At 36.4% G+C, this 18029-nt stretch overlaps 1 protein-coding gene across 1 annotated transcript in view; it reads right to left on the reverse strand.

Annotated features, from left to right (window-relative positions):
- Nucleotides 1-18029, reverse strand: part of LOC150102843 (uncharacterized) — an 836492-nt gene that overhangs the window by 689261 nt on the left and 129202 nt on the right. Inside the window, exon 5 of the mRNA XM_090397955.1 lies at nt 8557-8625. Within this exon, the coding sequence (XP_090254081.1) occupies nt 8557-8625 (69 nt within the window). The remainder of the gene's footprint in view (nt 1-8556; nt 8626-18029) is intronic.

Raw genomic sequence — 18029 nt, forward strand, 5'->3', positions numbered from 1 at the left:
AGTTTTGGGCTGCTTGGCACTCTGGGTTCCATTCCACCAATGCTGATACAGTGGAAATAAAGATGATGTTTTTGGAATTCTGGCAGTTGCTGCCTGGACAATACAATCTGTTACATACTTCACAGCTTCATTGATAGGTGTTCAAATGACTAAATCACATTAAATCAGTTGATAGGAGTTCAAATGACTGATTCATATTAAATTCTGCAAGATGGGAAAAAGTATTCTGGTCAGTCTGGTCCATTTCTCACATGGACATAGATGTAAATCATGGTTCCTGTGCTGACATAGTGCAAATAACAGGAAAATGATCACTTCCATACATACGCGTGGATAGGCTTATGTGTTCGTCAGACATGTTGTAATCGATTTCACAGTATGATATGAACACAGATGGATAAGAAAATAATTATTTATTAACTTAGAAGCTAATATTTCGCTGGTTTTATATCCAGCATCTTCAGAGCACACAACACAAAGTTTGTTACAAAAGCAAGACAACCACAATCCGGTGTAACAGTGGGGCTAGTATAAGTAATTGCAGCGTGCAACACAAGACTAAAGTCGTAATATAGCGATATCTAGGTTAAAAAAAATGATATAAAAAAAATTCAAAGTTTTGAAATAGTAGTCCAAACGATAGACTTAGAAAGTTTAAAAAATAAAATAAAATAAAAGTAATAAATATTAATTTGGTCTTAGGATGACTGTCTCCCAAATCTTTGGTAGATTTATACAGCCATACTTGTGACGGTTTGGAGTATGTTTTAAGGCTTCTGTTGATTCCAGGAACAACCTCTCTGACTTGTAGAAGCTTCTGTGTTATTTTTGTTTCTTTCCAATTGATCCTGTGTGCAGGGGTATCCAAAGCATGGTCTGCCAGACCCGACTTGCCATAGTGAAAGTGTCGGATATATTTTTTGTGCTCACTGAGGCGAATGTCCACAGTTCTTCCTGTCTGTCTGTAGTAGGCTTGATGGCAAGAACAAGGCACTTCATAGACTCCTGGATGTGATAAAGGAGTGCATTTGTCCTTAGATGAACAGATGAGAGTTGCTAATTTTACATAAGGTGTGAATACTATGTGTAGTTGGTGTTTGTTAAGCACCCTAGACATCTTTTCAGATGTGCCTTTAATGTATGGGATGGTGATAGTTTTGTTGTAGTCTTCTGTGGTAGATAGAGGGGATTTTTGGGTAGCATTTAGTATGTTATCTATCTTATGGGGATTATAACCATTGGTTAAAAAGGTGTGACATAGGTGAGAAAGTTCAGCAATGAGAGCAATGTCATTGGAACAGATTGCTCTAGCTCTATGAGTTAGTGTTCTTGAGATACCATATTGTTGAGAAGGGTGATGGTGTGATTGTTTGTGTAAGTATCTCCCTGTATGTGTGGGTTTTCTAAAAACTGAAAATGATAAGGAACCTTCTGGAAGACGTGTGATCAGTGTGTCCAGGAAGGGCAGGCAGTGATTGGCTTCTAGTTCCATTGTAAAGTGGATTTTAGGGTGCTGGCTCTTTAGATGCACTAAAAATGTATTCAATGTGTCTGGGCCATGTGGCCAAATAGCAAACACATCATCAACATAGTGTAGCCAGAGACTAGGTTTGAGAGTGGCTGTGTTGATAGCTAATTTTTCCAGATGTTCTATGTAGAAGTTGGCTAAGGAGGGAGAAAGGGGGAAAACCCATAGCTGTCCCATCTAATTGTTTGTATATTTTCCCTTTCCATGTAAAATAACCTGCCTGTACTGTGAATTTAAATAGCTGAAATATATCTGGGGAAAATTGTGAATTTAGTAAGTTAAGTGTTTCAATCAGTGGTACATTAGTGAATAATGAGGTGATATCAAAACTCACCATTAGGTCTGAACTATTTAAGGTGGTGTGGTTTTCTAAAATACTTTTTAGGTGGGTAGAATTTTTAACAAAAGAGGGAGAATTGTTTGTGTAAGTGGTTAGTAATTTGGCTAAATGTTTAGCTAGTTTATATGTAGGACTGTTTATACTATCTACAATAGGATGCAAAGTTGTACCTTGTTTGTGTATTTCAGGAGCACCATATATTCTGGGTGTTTTAACGTGCAAGGGTTTGAGTTTTTTGACAATTTCTTTTGGCCAGGAAGTGACTTTGTTCAGTAACTTGCACACCTTATTCTTTTGTGAGTTGGTGGAATCTCAATCTATGATTTGATATGTAGACCGGTCTTGGAGCAGTGCATTCATTTTGCTTTCATATTCTGTTGTATCCATTACTACAGTGCCGTTTCCTTTGTCTGGTTTGGTTATTGTAATGTGGTTATTATTGCGTAGTTCTTTTAGAGCTATTATTTCTTTATGTGAGATATTATTTTTGGGAGGTTTAAATTAATGAATAAGGATATTGGCCACGTCTAACCTAATATTATTGGCTATAGCTGGAGGCAAGTGGTAAATCCCACGTTCAACGGAAGCCATTATTTTGGTCTTAGGCACATCTTTAGGAGTAACGGCAAAATTGCGTCCAAGACAATGCACTTGTGGCCTCTTTGGATAAGGTTGTCGATGATAGGTTCACAACGCCGCCATCTTGATGAAATTGTGGCCGCTGCGTAATAGCGCGTTGCTGGAGGATTTCAAATTTTTTCCGGTGTCGGTTTTTAACTTTAGCGAATTCTTTATCGGCTGTCGAGTCAGAGATTTTATCCAAGATATCCCATAGCTCCGGGTTCAAAATGTCAGATAATATATCACGTAGTACACTGATGGAGGAATTTATTTTTGAAAGTTCTCAGCGAGTAGCGTATACCTGTGGCATTTTTTTTTTTTTATAAATACTTTTATAAATACTGGCTTTGGCTGAGTGAAACTTGTTCCTAATTTTTATACAGTTTGGTATCTCAGCACCTTTTTACGAAGACTAACCTGTTCAGTTGCCATGCCAATTTTACTTTCCACTTACCGTATTTTCGTGCCTTACGTACGATGTTATCTCCATGAAGAATATTTATATGCGTGGATAGGCTTATGTGTTCGTCAGACATGTTGTAATCGATTTCACGGTATGATATGAACACAGATGGATAAGAAAATAACTATTTATTAACTTAGAAGCTAATATTTCACTGGTATTATATCCAGCATAAGACTATTATTTGGACTACTATTTCAAAACTTGGAACTTTTTTTCTTTTTTTTTTAACCTAGATGGCACCATATTAGGACTTTGGTCTTGTGTTGCATGCTGCAATTACTTATACTAGCCCCACTGTTACACCGGATTGTGGTTGTCTTGCTTTTGTAACAAACTTTGTGTTGTGTGCTCTGAAGATGTTGGATATAATACCAGCAAAATATTAGCTTCTAAGTTAATAAATAGTTATTTTCTTATCCATCTGTGTTCATATCATACCGTGAAATCGATTACAACACTTTCATACATGTTCTCTTTGACATCCCACAGGAGCTATTGAAAAATGTCAGGGGAACAGACTAAGATCTACTGCAGAATACAAGCAGGTGGACATATGGAAGAAGAAGATATTGAATCTATTATTAATAAGAAAGAGATCATGTTCGTCCAGCATTCTCTCAATGATACAACCTTATACATTTGAGAAGGCACTGCACCACAGAGTGTCATCTACATTAAAGTCACCAGTGAAAAGTATGGGCTGAGGCAGCTTGCAATACAAGATTATCAAGTTCCATCTCGTTTAATTTATAAACTGGTGGTAAATACATTGAACACACTCTAATAAGAAATTCCATGGATAGACAAATTGCTATACCTCCTGACCAGTAGTAAATTGGACATGTTGGAAAGAAGTATTGATTGCCCAATAGGATAGTTACTCCACCATGAGCAGGATCATCACCAGTTCTATTCCTTATGAACAACAATAAAATCCCAGTGGCATCTTCACTGGGTTTTTAAATGTTTCCTGCACCCAAAAACAGAATGACCAGCATTCCTACAGCAGAATCGTGATATAGATATTCTGGCAAAACCCACAACAGTTCCATTATAAAAAATTTCCTATTATTTTGACTTTATAGACTTGTCCAATTTCCAAAAGGTTGCAGGCTTACCTTTGTCATGTTTATATTTATTAAGTGATTTTTGGAAGTATCGACCATCAGTATCCATTTCTTCTTCTGGAAAAATGTTCAGTACATCATCTGATTTGTCAGGATCATTTGATAAAGTTTAATTTACTTTCAGTAGATACCGGAGTATCCATTTTTTCTGTGGGTGTGACTAGTGGTTTATCTTTAAGTGATATCCTTACCATAATTTTTTTGACAAGTGGATTCTCGTCGAATGGAACCATTTTTAGAGTTATTTTTGGAGTGAGACTGCAGGTTGTGCAACTGATGCACTCATAATCATAAAATTCAGGCATCGTAAAATTCATTAAGATGGTGGAATAGAAAGAGTTTGAGTTGCTATTGGCATTTTCTTAACTGACACATTCTCAACATAAAAAGATCTCAAGACAGGTGTTGTGGTGTCTAACTTCCTTTTTTTATCATGATTTATTTTGTTCTGTTTTAATCATTTGTATTTCTTTTTCATCCTTCCACTTCTGGCATGCATGGGAGTAAACTGGATGATCTCCCTGACAGCTGACACATTTAGCTTTCTTTGCAGAGCAAGATTTCTTATCATGCTCTTCATTATCACATTACAGGCAGTTTGGGCATGTACAGTTTTATGATAATTAAAGTATCTTATTGATGTACAGCCTAACAGGACAGTTGAGATACCATGCTTTTACAGATACTGGAGGCTTAGGTGTATCAAAAGTAAGGCTGATGTTTGTGGTCAGAACCAGGTGACTACTACTACTACTACAGTATCAGGATGCATCTCATATCTGTCACATCCTGATATTTAAGATCTGTACATACCTCCTTGTCTGAAACATAACAGAAATCCCATTCTGATATCACTCCTCTAGAAAAGTTTATTTTCTGAGTGTTTCTGGCTAGATGTTTGTATACAAGAACATCACCAGAATGTAGTTTCTTGACTGTTTTGGAAAATCCTACCAGTCCTTCCAAACTTTTTTTGAATAAAGGGTGATGTTTTCCCCTATTCACTTTTACCTGTTACATGGATAATGAGAAACGGTAGTACATTTATACTGAGACCACATCTTTTCTTTCTTACTTCTGTTATCAAATGCTGTAGATATTTACAGTATCAGTACTTGGTTGGGACCTTGTTAGGGCCCCTGAAACATTTGAGGATGAAGAATTCATGTTCAAGAGATTTTTTTTCAGTCACAGAGTTCACCACCAACTACAGAACCACACATGAATGCCCACTGACTGTTAAGCTCAGGATTAGAATGCCAGGGCTATCCCAGATGCTGTACCAGCACAACAGCAAGCCTTGGGTCCCAAGCCTGGACCTTGAGGTAAGAGACTTATCGCAATGCTGTTGATCCTTGCTAGTAGGTCCACTAGGTTAAGTGATGCTAGCAAGGCCATCCAGAACTGCCTGTCTTGCCAAAGTAGTGCAAGAATGCCAGGATCCCCTTTCCAGATGTTCATGAACATGACAGAATAGCAGTGGATCTCAGTGATAGTGATCTGGAACAAAGGATAGTAAAAAGAGACTCAGGAGAAGTAGAAAAGAATATGGGAAGAAAAACCAAGAAAAAAGAAGAATGAAAAGGGATGGTACCATCACTGAGAGGTCCCCTACACAATGGACCTGTTCTCCACAAGGAGGAACCAGTGCATAGGATATAGCTGAGATATTAAATGGGCAATTCATAAAGATATTTCATTCTTGTGAATGGGACAACACGCAATGCTAGTGCAGTGGAAAAGGAGGAGGAGAAGGAGGGACTGACTGTGAATGAGCAGGAGGTATGTGGGAAGCTGAGTAAATACGATGTTAATAAGACTGTGGCACTGTTAATGTAAGTCTTATATTGGGCCAAGTTCCAAAGGAGTAGAAGGATGGCAAGTTTGTACTGCTTTATAAGGGAGGCGATAAGATTCTAGGTTTAAATTATAAGCCAATCTGGGTATCACGTGTTGGAGAGATTAGTGAAGACCAAAATCAAGAAATGAGTTGAAAACAGTAGCATTCCATTTGATGGAAAGCTAAAGGAACATCATATTTTACTAAGCTGCTTATTTATTTCAATAAGGTGACAGGTTCATTGGACAAAGATGCATACACAGTGTTATACAGGTATCCCTCAATTAACGCGGTTAATTAATCCCTCGATGTTACCAGGTATATCAAAATCACGTTAATCAAATCTAATAATCAATGGTAAAAATGACAATTTGTCCATGATCGATTACTGTATTAATAATTCGTTTTAAATGGTACTCTTTTAGGAAAGATAAAAAATGAATGCAAAGTAAATATTAAATAAATACTTGTACCTACATTATTTACTGAAATTTTTATCAAAAGAAGTTACCAAGAGTCATTTGAACAGTTTTAGTTTTTTTTCTTATCGACATAAATTCTACGATAATAAGAAAAATTACTCTCCAGACCTCTGCAAACAAGCAATAAAACAAAGAAAAAACACTGCAAATTTGATACATGATGGTAAAATTAAGTGGATATTGAATCCAACATTATTTCATAGCCGAATATAGAAACTACAAGAGTTTCGTTCTGAATATATAGAAACTAAAAGTTTCGGTGGATGCAAGCATAAGCAACCTTATGGGCAACTCGTAGCAGAGGTGGAGTAAGCTCCAGATCACTTTCCTTAATATTTTCCATAATGTAAAGCCCATCTCCTAGAGGAGATGTATGATAAATAAGCCTTTGGCTTTCTATTTCAGTAATACATGATGGTTTATTTATTTTCAGTTACAATCTAGAAATTATTGAACAAAAAAATAAAAAAAAGAACAACTAAACCACACTATACTGACCTCGGAGGTCGCGGTATCTCTCAGATATAATTTACTGTCAAATATCACAATCCTTTACATAACATGTGTTAAACCAAACTGACAGCCAAAAACAGTTTGGAATATCATTTGTAACATATGAATGCACAGCTACTCATGACCTCCAAGCTATACACTGAATTGTGTAAGAATATTTATATTAAACATTTTGCATATATCTGTCAGATCAGCTGCGAGCTCCGCAGGGTTAAAGGCACGTTAATCAAAACTCTTGCCATGTATATCAAGGGATTGTCGCAATTAATTTCGCCGCGTTAAGCAAGGGATACCTATACTTAGATTATACAAAGACTTTGGATAAAGTGCCATGTGATAAGTTGAGAGTTAAATTAGAATGGATGGAGTTGGAATGGTTAGTGCACTGGATTGGAGATTGGGTGCCCAACAGCAGGTTGTGAGTAGGGAGCAATATCCAGGAAGAGTCAATAGTGTGACTCAAAAGTCAGTTTTATGGCCAGTGTTGTTTAACTTGTTAATATTATTGGGGAAGGTTTGAAGAGGGATACTCGGTTGTTTGCAAATGATGCAAAGTTGGGAGGGGCTATGAGGCACAAAGAAGATGTGACTTTAACCCCCCCCCCCCAATGGCCATGGCATCTATAGATGTCCAGCTAAATCTGGATACGATTCTGTAACACCCGTTGAATAACATTGATAAGAAGTGCAATTTGGTCTCACTATTTCATCCATCTCGACCAGTAGGAAGGTTAAAAGAAGACGAAGAAATTGAGTTAATGGGCATCGCAGTGAGTTTGCCAGTTCAATAGTGCAAAGTGCAAGGTTTTCAAATTTGGAAAAGAAAGGTGGAATAGGATACAAGGATATATTATAGGAGGTGGAAGAAATAAGAGATCTCAGGTGATGGTGGATAGAGACTTAAAATTTATATGGTAGCTTGCTAAAACTGTGAGAACAACACAACAAATTCTGGCAATGATGCAGAGGACACTGACTTCTGGAAATAAGGAAATTATGGCTCCATTGTATAAAACCTTGATTAGGAGTGGTCATAGGGTTTTCAAAAGGATCAAGAGATACTAGAAAGGATCCAGAGGCAATTAACTAAGGCAGTTTCTAGTCTTTGGAATGTTGAGTACAAAAATAGGATGAGAAAATGCAATTTACAGAGCAGTTGATAGGAAGGGGAAAGGGGTGATAAGATAAAGACTTAAGTTGGGAAGAAGCTTTTATCAGATTAATGTGGACAAAGTCTTTCAGAGAATGGTGGGAGATTGCGGGGAAGGAGAGAGAGAGAGGAGGTTACCCCTAGAAGCTATATGAGGAGAGTGTGACCAAGTGAGAAGCAGGTTGTTTTTGCAAGGAGAGATAAATGAGTGGGATGCACTGCCTGAGAGTGTGGTGATTGCAGAGGATGCAAATATATTTAAGGCATAGTAGGATGAGCTGTGTGTGTGTGACAGAGGCATCCCCCCCCCCCTCCTCCAAGAATGAGTCTGACTCCATGGTGGTCTGAAGATAATAATAATAAAATAGTTATTACCAAAAGTTACTGATATTACAGACCTGTCACTTTACTTATATATCTAAAGAGCATCACTCTCAAAGACTGGATTTAAAATTATTTCTTTCAGTATGCATAATTTATATAACTTGCCTTTTCACACTGGAGGACACACCACCCTTCGTATGTTAGCTGTATAGCATCCTCTTTTGGTTGATCAACCTAATTAAAGCATCATTTAGTAACTAATTAAATACAGTTAAAATGTACTAAGATTAATTCATTTTATGATGCAAGTCTAAAATTCTACCATCAATATGTTTATTAAAATTAGAATGGCTATACTGAATGTACCAAAGTGGATTTTTTTTTAATTTTTTTATTATACTCCTACCTTGAAGTTACTTGGCCTAGCAGTGGGCAAGTAAATTGTTATGATTATAGAAAAATCAGCCAGATAATAAACATTGCTTTCTTCATATCTTGACTGCTGAAAAAATAGTCATCTTGATGCATTTTATTAGTGATCAAAGTAGGTGGCTGTCAAAAGCAAGGTATGAACTATACAGAAGGTATTCTAAGAATTTAAAGTGTGGTATATGGAAGTGTTGCCACAATATAGCCTGCAACACAAGAATGAGTCATCAAATAATGTTTTAACTCCATACCAGGAACCCTGAATACTGATGAATGGCTTGGAAGAATCAGGGCTTCATCTAAAGCTAAAAGTTTGTTGTGGTTCAAAAATCACTTATCATACTGTGAAATAAAACTACCTTGTGACAAAAGACACAAAGAAAGGGTGGGTGTGTGCTTTGCTTTATGGGATGCATACTAAGGCAAGTGATGTGAAGTCATTACCCATTATGTACAAGTAGCTCAGACATGAATACATTTCATGTGCAAAACAATGTTTTGCTTCCTTGGGTCAAGGATTAAAACCAAGTACATAATTTCTTGGTATCTTTAACACATAATAGAATCAAGGTAAAAAAAACTTTCGACAATAAGCACACAAAGTTTGCAATGCCATTGACATTTTCTTAATTGTTAGCTTCTCAGCATACGAGGATCTCAGAACGGGTGTAGTAGTGACTAACTTCCCTTTTGCATTCTGATATGATATATTTTGTTCTGTTTTAATTTTTTGTATTTCTTTTTCATTTTTCCACTTCTGACATGCACAAGAGTAAGCTGGATGATCTCCCTGACAGCTGACACATTTAGCTTTTTTTGCAGAGCAAGATTTGTTATCATACTTTTTACTTCTACATTGGGTCACAATTTAAAGCAACTTAATGGATTAGGGATGTACAAACTAACAGGACAGTTGATATACCTTGCTTTTACAGACACTGGAGGCTTAGGTGTATAAAAATTGAGCATGATGTTATTGGTCAGAAACCAGGTGACCATCCCTATGTATCAGGATGCACCTTAACACCTGTCAATCCCTGATCTTAAGCTCTGAACACATATCTTCATCAAAAACATCAAAGAGATTCATTTTGATATCACTCCTTTACAAGAAATGAACGAGTGATGAATTACTACTGTGATTAGTATTCCACACATTGATGTTGCTTTCAGCAGTTTCTCAGAATGTTGTTGACATGATGTTTCCATAAGGATATCACCAGAACATAATTTCTTAACAGTTTTGGGAGATCCTACCAGTCCTAAACTCATCTGAATAAAGAAGGGGTGACATTTTCTCTATTGGCTTTGCCCCTGTTGTGTGGATGATCAAAAATACTGGTACATTTGTACTGGTTAACATATCTTTTGTTTTTTACTTCCGTTACCAAATGCTGTGTCTATGGTATCAGAACTTTATCAGACCTTTCTAGGGACCCATGAAACATTTGAGGATGAATTCATGCTCAAGAGGGTTTTAAGGTTTGGTGCCAGAGCTCCCCACTCACCATGGATCCACAAATGGTCGAAAAATGACCGGCAAGCAATGACTGCACTAGAGTAACATCACAATAATTCCAACTGCTATACCAGCATTATAGCAAGCCCTGGATCCTGACTCCAGACCAAGGAGTGAGACTTACTGCAATGCTGTTGACCCTTGCAGGCAATCACATTAGCCGACTGATCCTGGCTGGGTCATCCAGGACCACCCATCTTGCCAAATCAGAGGCCAAAGTAGTGCAAGAATACCAGGATCCCCCCCCCCCTTTAAGGATGTGCATGGGTCTCAATATAGAGCAGCAGGCCATTGGATCCCAGTGATGATCTGGAAGAAAGGACAGTAAAAAAACTCAGGAGAAATAGAAAGAAGAATACAGGAAGAAAAGCAAAGAAAAAGAGGAAGAATGAAAAGAGCCAGTACCATCACCCGAAGTCCCCCTCCACCACAAACAGGTGCCCCACAGGGAGGAGTTTGTACAGCATTACACTTCTGAATGTACATATGGAACTGTATGCTATTTCTTGATTAGTTATTCAATTAAAAATATGCATTTCATTAATTATTTATACATATTTATTATGATGTACACATCTGTTGTAAAGAACTGTGAATAATATTTTTGGCTGAGAATTAATGAAAATGTTAATAATTATGTACAGTATGTGGACCGTTAGTACTTACCGTTGTTGACATGGGAGCAGAGTAATTCCAAAACCAAAACTAATTTTCTTTGTTGCATAAAGGATTTTTAGATGCATAGAGCAAGAAAATACTGAAGAAAGTGTCAATAAGTAATATTTAAGTAAAGTTTTTAGAAGATATTTACCTCTAGACAAAAACATATGTTGACAGCCATATATCTTCAAGCACAGAATGAGGAACCTGAATGTGATTGACACAACCCATATGATGTCACACAGTATTTGTTACCATTAGCAACAGAAATGCCAAAACATAACAGCTGGGAGAACAGAAGGAGAGAGTAGTGTAGAAAGGAGGAGTAAATTCAAAGTATAGAATAATATGGATTAAGAATTTCCACAAATTTGAGAAATAAAAATGGAGGGTTTACTTAAGAAATGCATGGACATGGTCTAGGAAGTATTTTTACCTTGGGTATAAATATAAATATGTTAAAGATACCAAGTAATTTTAAACCTGGTTTTACTCCATTTCCCAAGTAAACAAACAGACTAAAAGTCAAGTTTGCGCCTGCAATTGATGCAAGTCTAACTGATCCCACAGGTAGTGCAGGACCAGGGCAACTCGTGGCAAAGGTGGAACAAGCTCCGATCACTAATCTTAATATTTACCCTTAATGCCAAAACACATCTCCAAGAAGGGGATATATGATGTTTTGTATTAAAGGCAAGGGGCCACTACCCAGACCGGATCTTGGTATTTCTAGCCTAGCTCCCACTGACGAGACCTCAATAAAGGTCGAAACCGGTCTGGGTAGTGGCCCCTTGCCTTTAATACAAAACATCATATATCCCCTTCTTGGAGATGTGTTTTGGCATTAAGGGTAAATATTAAGATTAGTGATCGGAGCTTGTTCCACCTTTGCCACGAGTTGCCCTGGTCCTGCACTACCTGTGGGATCAGTTAGACTTGCATCAATTGCAGGCGCAAACTTGACTTTTAGTCTGTTTGTTTACTTGGGAAATGGAGTAAAACCAGGTTTAAAATTACTTGGTATCTTTAACATATTTATGGACATGGTCTGTTAATGGAAAATGATCTATGCTGATACTTTCAACATACTTCTTACAGGAATTTGTTTAGTTGAAGTAAAAAAAAACAGTTGATTATTATCACTGGTGACTAGAAGAGAAAAAACATAATATATATACTTCTATTATGTTGTGCAAGAATTCTTATTCTTCATTTTGAATGGAAACAGTATTTGTTTTAATATTCTCTCGAATGGAAGCAGTATTTGTTTTAATATTCTCTCGTATGGAAGCAGTATTTGTTTTAATATTCTCTCGCATGGAAGCAGTATTTGTTTTAATATTCTCTCGCATGGAAGCAGTATTTGTTTTAATATTCTCTCGAAGGGAAGCAATATTTGTTTTCATATATCCTCTCGAATGGAAGCAGTATTTGTTTTAATATTCTCTCGAAGGGAAGCAGTATTTGTTTTAATATTCTCTCGAAGGGAAGCAATATTTGTTTTCATATATCCTCTCGAAGGGAAGCAATATTTGTTTTCATATATCCTCTCGAATGGAAGCAATATGTTTTAATATTCTCTCGAATGGAAGCAATATGTTTTAATATTCTCTCGAATGGAAGCAGTATTTGTTTTAATATTCTCTCGAATGGAAGCAGTATTTGTTTTAATATTCTCTCGAATGGAAGCAGTATTTGTTTTAAAATTCTCTCAACTCTTGAAAAGTAGGAATTGTTTTGTTTTTTCATTCAGATTCTCCTGTTGAAAGTGGGATAGATGGCTAATAATAAACTTTGAACTGAGAATGTAGTACAAGCATTTGATATAATTTGTCTGTTCTGTTAAGTACTATCAGAACTAACTCTTGAAGGTTTGATTGAAGTTGTCTGGAGTGCAATTTAATGGATTAGTATGATTCTATATCTTGGCCTATATGTGTTTATCATTATGAATTTACTCAACTTTTTAGCAAATAAACAATTACAGATAAATGTGCACAAAGTATTTTAGTTGAGCTCTGTGCATATTCATCTCTAATTGTTTATACAATTTGCATTGAGAGAAAGTGTATAAGATTGATTTAGTATCTTTAATTCACAATGCAATGATTTGTCTTTGTGTGTTACTAGATGACATATATATTTATTATATATTTATTATATATGTCATCTAGTAACACATAAACTGTACTGATATATTTGATTTATTAAATTATTTTTGGATACAATGGAGTAATCACTGACTTCAGCTATAATAGATAACCATTGTTTTCTTTGAATTGGATTAATACTTGAGTCTGAGATAAGTAATAACTTTTCCATAGGAAACTAACCTGGTTCCCCTTTTGGCAATTATGATAGATGATTGAATGTAAGAAAATCATCTCATGATATAACTAACAAAAACAATATTATATTTATGAAACATATTCCAAGAGGCAGATAAAATTTTGAAATAAGATTGATGGTCGACAAAAAACTTGGGTTCAGAGGAATATTATAAGTTTGGAAGTCAAAACCAGGGAAATTAGAGATATTAGGGGAGAAGCAATCAAGCATGTATTTGGCCACCCCTGGGACAAATGAGTGTGAGCACAGAAATGACTGTGAAGAGCTGGGTGTAATTTCCCAAGTTTCAAATCTGAATAGGCAGGTGCATTATGTAAAGGTAACTGTGGACCCAAGGGGATGTTGAAATGCATGTATACAAAAGCCTGAGGTATCAGAAATAAAGGAGGGTAGTTTGGCATTGGTCAGCTTGACTTAGCCAAAAATTAGTGGCATCAATGAGACCTGATTGCCAAAGAATGATGTAGTTACATGGATAAAATGTAATGAATATTGTATATTCAGAAAAATAGAGTAAATAGGGCAGGAGGAGAGGTATTATTAATGATAGCTGAAGAACTTCAACCAACAAAAATGGAAGTTAAGGAAGATTGTAGATCTGATGAAAATGTTAAGGCTGTCTGGTGTGAGATAAAGGACATTATGACAAACTTAGAACTTGAAGCAGTGACATGGCATAAGAAACTACAAGGAATGAATGTTGCCAGTGAATAAAGTCAAGGATAGTTTGAGCAAGGCAGTATCAGAGTGCATACCCAGGGTCAGAAGGATAAACTGAATAGGGATTAACTGGATGAGCAGGAACTGAAAAAAAAAAAAAAAAAAGCACTGTGGAAGAAATATAAATAGCAAGATGATCAGCATCCCATGAGCAATATAAAACACAAGCAAGGGTAACTAGTATGATAAGGAAGACTAAATCAGATTCTGTGAGAAAATTAGCTAAGCAGGTCAAAGTAAATCCAAAAGAGTTTTTTTCACTACATTACAAGTAAGAGAAAGAATGATTATAGAAAGATAACTTTACTCAGTGGGAATGGTAAGAAAGTGACAGAAGAAGAAGAAATAGTTAAGTTACTAAGTGATCACTTTGCAAAGGGGTATATCATCCAGGCAGTGACTTTGCAGTTACTGAGGTGACAGAGACTGATGTGAGCATTGAGGGAGGTAGATGAACTGGACGTACTCTGTATATTGAAAAATATCAATATGATTACAGCTGAAGGCCTAGACGGTATGTCAGCTCGTGTGCTATGAGAATATGCATTACAGACCAATTAGTATCTCGGGTTTTTCATCTCTCAGAACAGGCAAACCGGCCTACGAACACACACCGATCTACAGCCATAAAATACAAACTTAATTCCTCATTAGCAGGGCTCAACCAAGGGATGGTTGAGGAAAAGGGGAACCCTGCAGGAATAAAATAAACTAGTTTACAGGAAATTGATGATGCTAGGGATCTGGAAGGTGATGGTGGATAGGGATTTGAAATTAAGAGGGCATATTGCAAGAGTAAAAATAGCTCTGAGGATTACTTTCATAGTGAAGAATTTATGAAGACACAACACACATGTCAGAATAATTACTTTACTTAATATTAAGAAAGTAACATTCGACGTTTCGACCTCTGTATTGAGGTCATCATCCAGACTTCATCATCAAGACTCTGTACCTGCTGAGTCAACATCTCAGCAGGTACAGAGGATGTAGTTAATCATTTACTCTAGTCTGACCTCTGGTGCAAAAAATAAAAAAATAAAATAAAATAGAAAAAAATATAATAATAATAATAAAAAACGGAACTACATTAAACAAATTCTAAAGTCCTCTCATATTGAGATTTTCTTTTGTTTAGGGTTGTTCTGGTTGCTATATGGATTGAAGATGGGTCCTCCACATTCTTGGAATAATTAATCAATTTTTATTCAGATTTGGATAATGTTTCAGCATTTCACAAGCTTCTTTGAATTTTCTTTCAAACCATGTTTTGGTGGGGTGTAGGGTCTTGGTGTCTTTCCAGTCAATTTTGTTGTATGTTTGGAGTGTGTGGTCTGATAGGTCTATTTTACCATAGTGGAGGTATTTAATGTGGCGTTTGTGTTCATCTTTTCTGAATGGGATGACGCATCCTGTTTCCCGATATGCAAGCTAGGTAACTTCCTTACATAGGGGGAAAATGTAGACAGGTACATTGTAAACCCCTGAGTGGGCCAGGTATGGAAGAGGATCTTTAGAAGAGCGAAGGTTGTCTTAATGTTGTATTTAAGTAGTGTTCTATCTGAAATGCCCCTAATGAAGCAAAAAGCAAAAAAGATTGCAAGAATGCCATAATTATGGCTATGGCATTCTTGTAATCTTTTTTGCTTTTAGTGGCAATTTTATGGAGGATCTTGTGAACCATTTTTTTTTTTGTTGTAGCTTATTTTTTTTACAAATGTTTGGTTAATAATTTCAAATTCTTGGTTCAGAGCTTGTTCATTGGTGCAAATTGTTAGGGCTCTGTGCTTGAGGATGCTGATGACTCCTAATTTTTGTGTTGGATGGTGGTATGAATTTTTATGTATGTATTGACCTGTGTGTAGGTTTGCAGTAGACTGTGAAGAAGAGGCAGCCTTAGGGAAGACATGCAATGAGTGCATCTAGAAAAGGAGGAGAGTTGTTTTCGATTTCGATGGTGAATAGGATACATTTGTGTTCTTTGTTCTGGTGGCTTAGAAATGCATTAATGTTTCGTGGCAGTGGGGCCAAATGGCAAAAATATCATCAACATATCTTAGCCAGACTTTGTGCTTTTGGCTGGCTGAATCTGGAGTTTGTTGCTCGAAGCATTTCATGTAAAAGTAGTTAGCTATGTGGGGAGGGGGGTCGAGTAGTGAGCCCATGCCCATACCTTCTTTTTGTAGGTAAAAATTATTTTGCCACACGAAATACCCGAAGCAGAGACGGCAAAGAGGGCCGTGATGTCAGGACGAAATATGTTCTCCAAGAGAAGAATAGTATCACTGATTGGGACATTAGTGAAACGTGCAGTAATGTCAAAATTTATTAATAAATCTTGTCATTGAGTGTGATATTTCTAATTCTGTTTATGAAGTGTGTATTTTTATGAAGGAAGGGGGGGGGGGGGGGGGAATGACCTACCAACTCCTTGAGTGTGGTCACTAGTTTCTTGGCTAAGTGATAATTAGGGGTGTCAATTCCTTCAACTATCGGTCATAGCGGTGTGTGTTTGGTTTCGTGTATTTCTGGCAGGCCATAATTCTGGGAGAGCAAGAATAATGCAGTATTAGTTTTTTGGTTGTTTCCTCTGGTCATGTAATCACCGATTTGATTAATTCTGTTGTTTTCTTTTTGATGCAGTTTGTACAGTTGTTGTTCACCATTTGGTACGTGTTGTGGTTGAATACCAATTGATTCATTTTTCCAGATATGCTGTCTGAGCGAGTACAATGGTAGCATTATCTTTATCTACTTTTGTAATCACTATGTCTCAGCAATTTTTTTAAGGATTTAAGAGCCAATTTTTCTGCTCTGGTATTAGTATCCAACCACCGCACATCCCAAATGCTGAATTATAACTCTGACAGTGTGTTGGTTGCAGAGTTTAGCTAATAGGTGGAGGAGAGGGGATATGATAGAAAATTATAAGTTACTAAAGGGTTCTATAACACTGACACAAAAGAAATTTTTCAATACATAGGAAGTAGAGGGGAAAACAATGGGTCACATTTGGAAGTTGTCTAAGAGTGTGGTTAGTTAGGGTGTGCAGACTAGGCTCTTTACTTGGAGAGTGGTGAATGAGTGGAATGGAACCCCAACAGTGAATAGTTTAAGGAGATTAAAGGATAGAATGGGTCTCCCATGATGAGTCTTTTTACTCTATGGAGTACCCATATAAATAATAAGTACTAAATGTCCCTGAAGACTGCAAAGCACACTGCTGCTGCTGCTGCTATGATCAAGAGAACACAGAAAGTATTGTTATTATTAATTGTTATATTATTATTGAAATAAGGAGCTGGTTGTATTTTTGTGCATCAAACTACAAGTGAACTACTAAATGCAGACAGCCTCACCTATTTGTTTCTGCTGAGAAAACTGCAAAGGATCCAGGAATAAGTAACTAAAAGCAATATCAAAACTCTGGAATGTGATTATGAGAAGTAGTTGAGAGGATAAATTAGAAAAATGGATGACATGAGAAAGTTAAGGCAAGGGATTTTACAGGATTAATAGAGAAATGATTATAGAGAAAGAGTGATAAATGAGAAACCAATCCTGGAAGTAAATATGTGAAGAAAGAGTGAGGAATAGATTTTTATATGGAGAAGCAGCAAGTAAAAGGAATGCATTGCTCTAGTGTATTGTGAATAGTAGGATATGATTTGAGTAAACTGATAATAATAAATATCTGATAATAATATATCAGATGTAATAAAACTGATAATAATAAAGAAAAGTGCAAGAAGTCCCCATGTTATGGACGAAATACATTCTTGAGAATGTCTTTAGGTCAGATTTGCATGTAACTCATATCCCTGATGAACAGTGTATATACGGTAATAATAATAATATAATGGCTCATATGTGGCAATAATAATAGTGTAATACTGTAATAATAATACCCCTGTACTGTAATAAGTTACAGAAAGTATTGTGCTCTTTCTTTTAATTCAAA

The sequence above is a fragment of the Typopeltis vanoorti genome, chromosome 9 (genome assembly GCF_054136105.1).
Source record: "Typopeltis vanoorti isolate ZY-2024b chromosome 9, IOZ_Tvanoo_1.0, whole genome shotgun sequence".
In the NCBI taxonomy this organism is placed as follows: domain Eukaryota; kingdom Metazoa; phylum Arthropoda; class Arachnida; order Uropygi; family Thelyphonidae; genus Typopeltis; species Typopeltis vanoorti.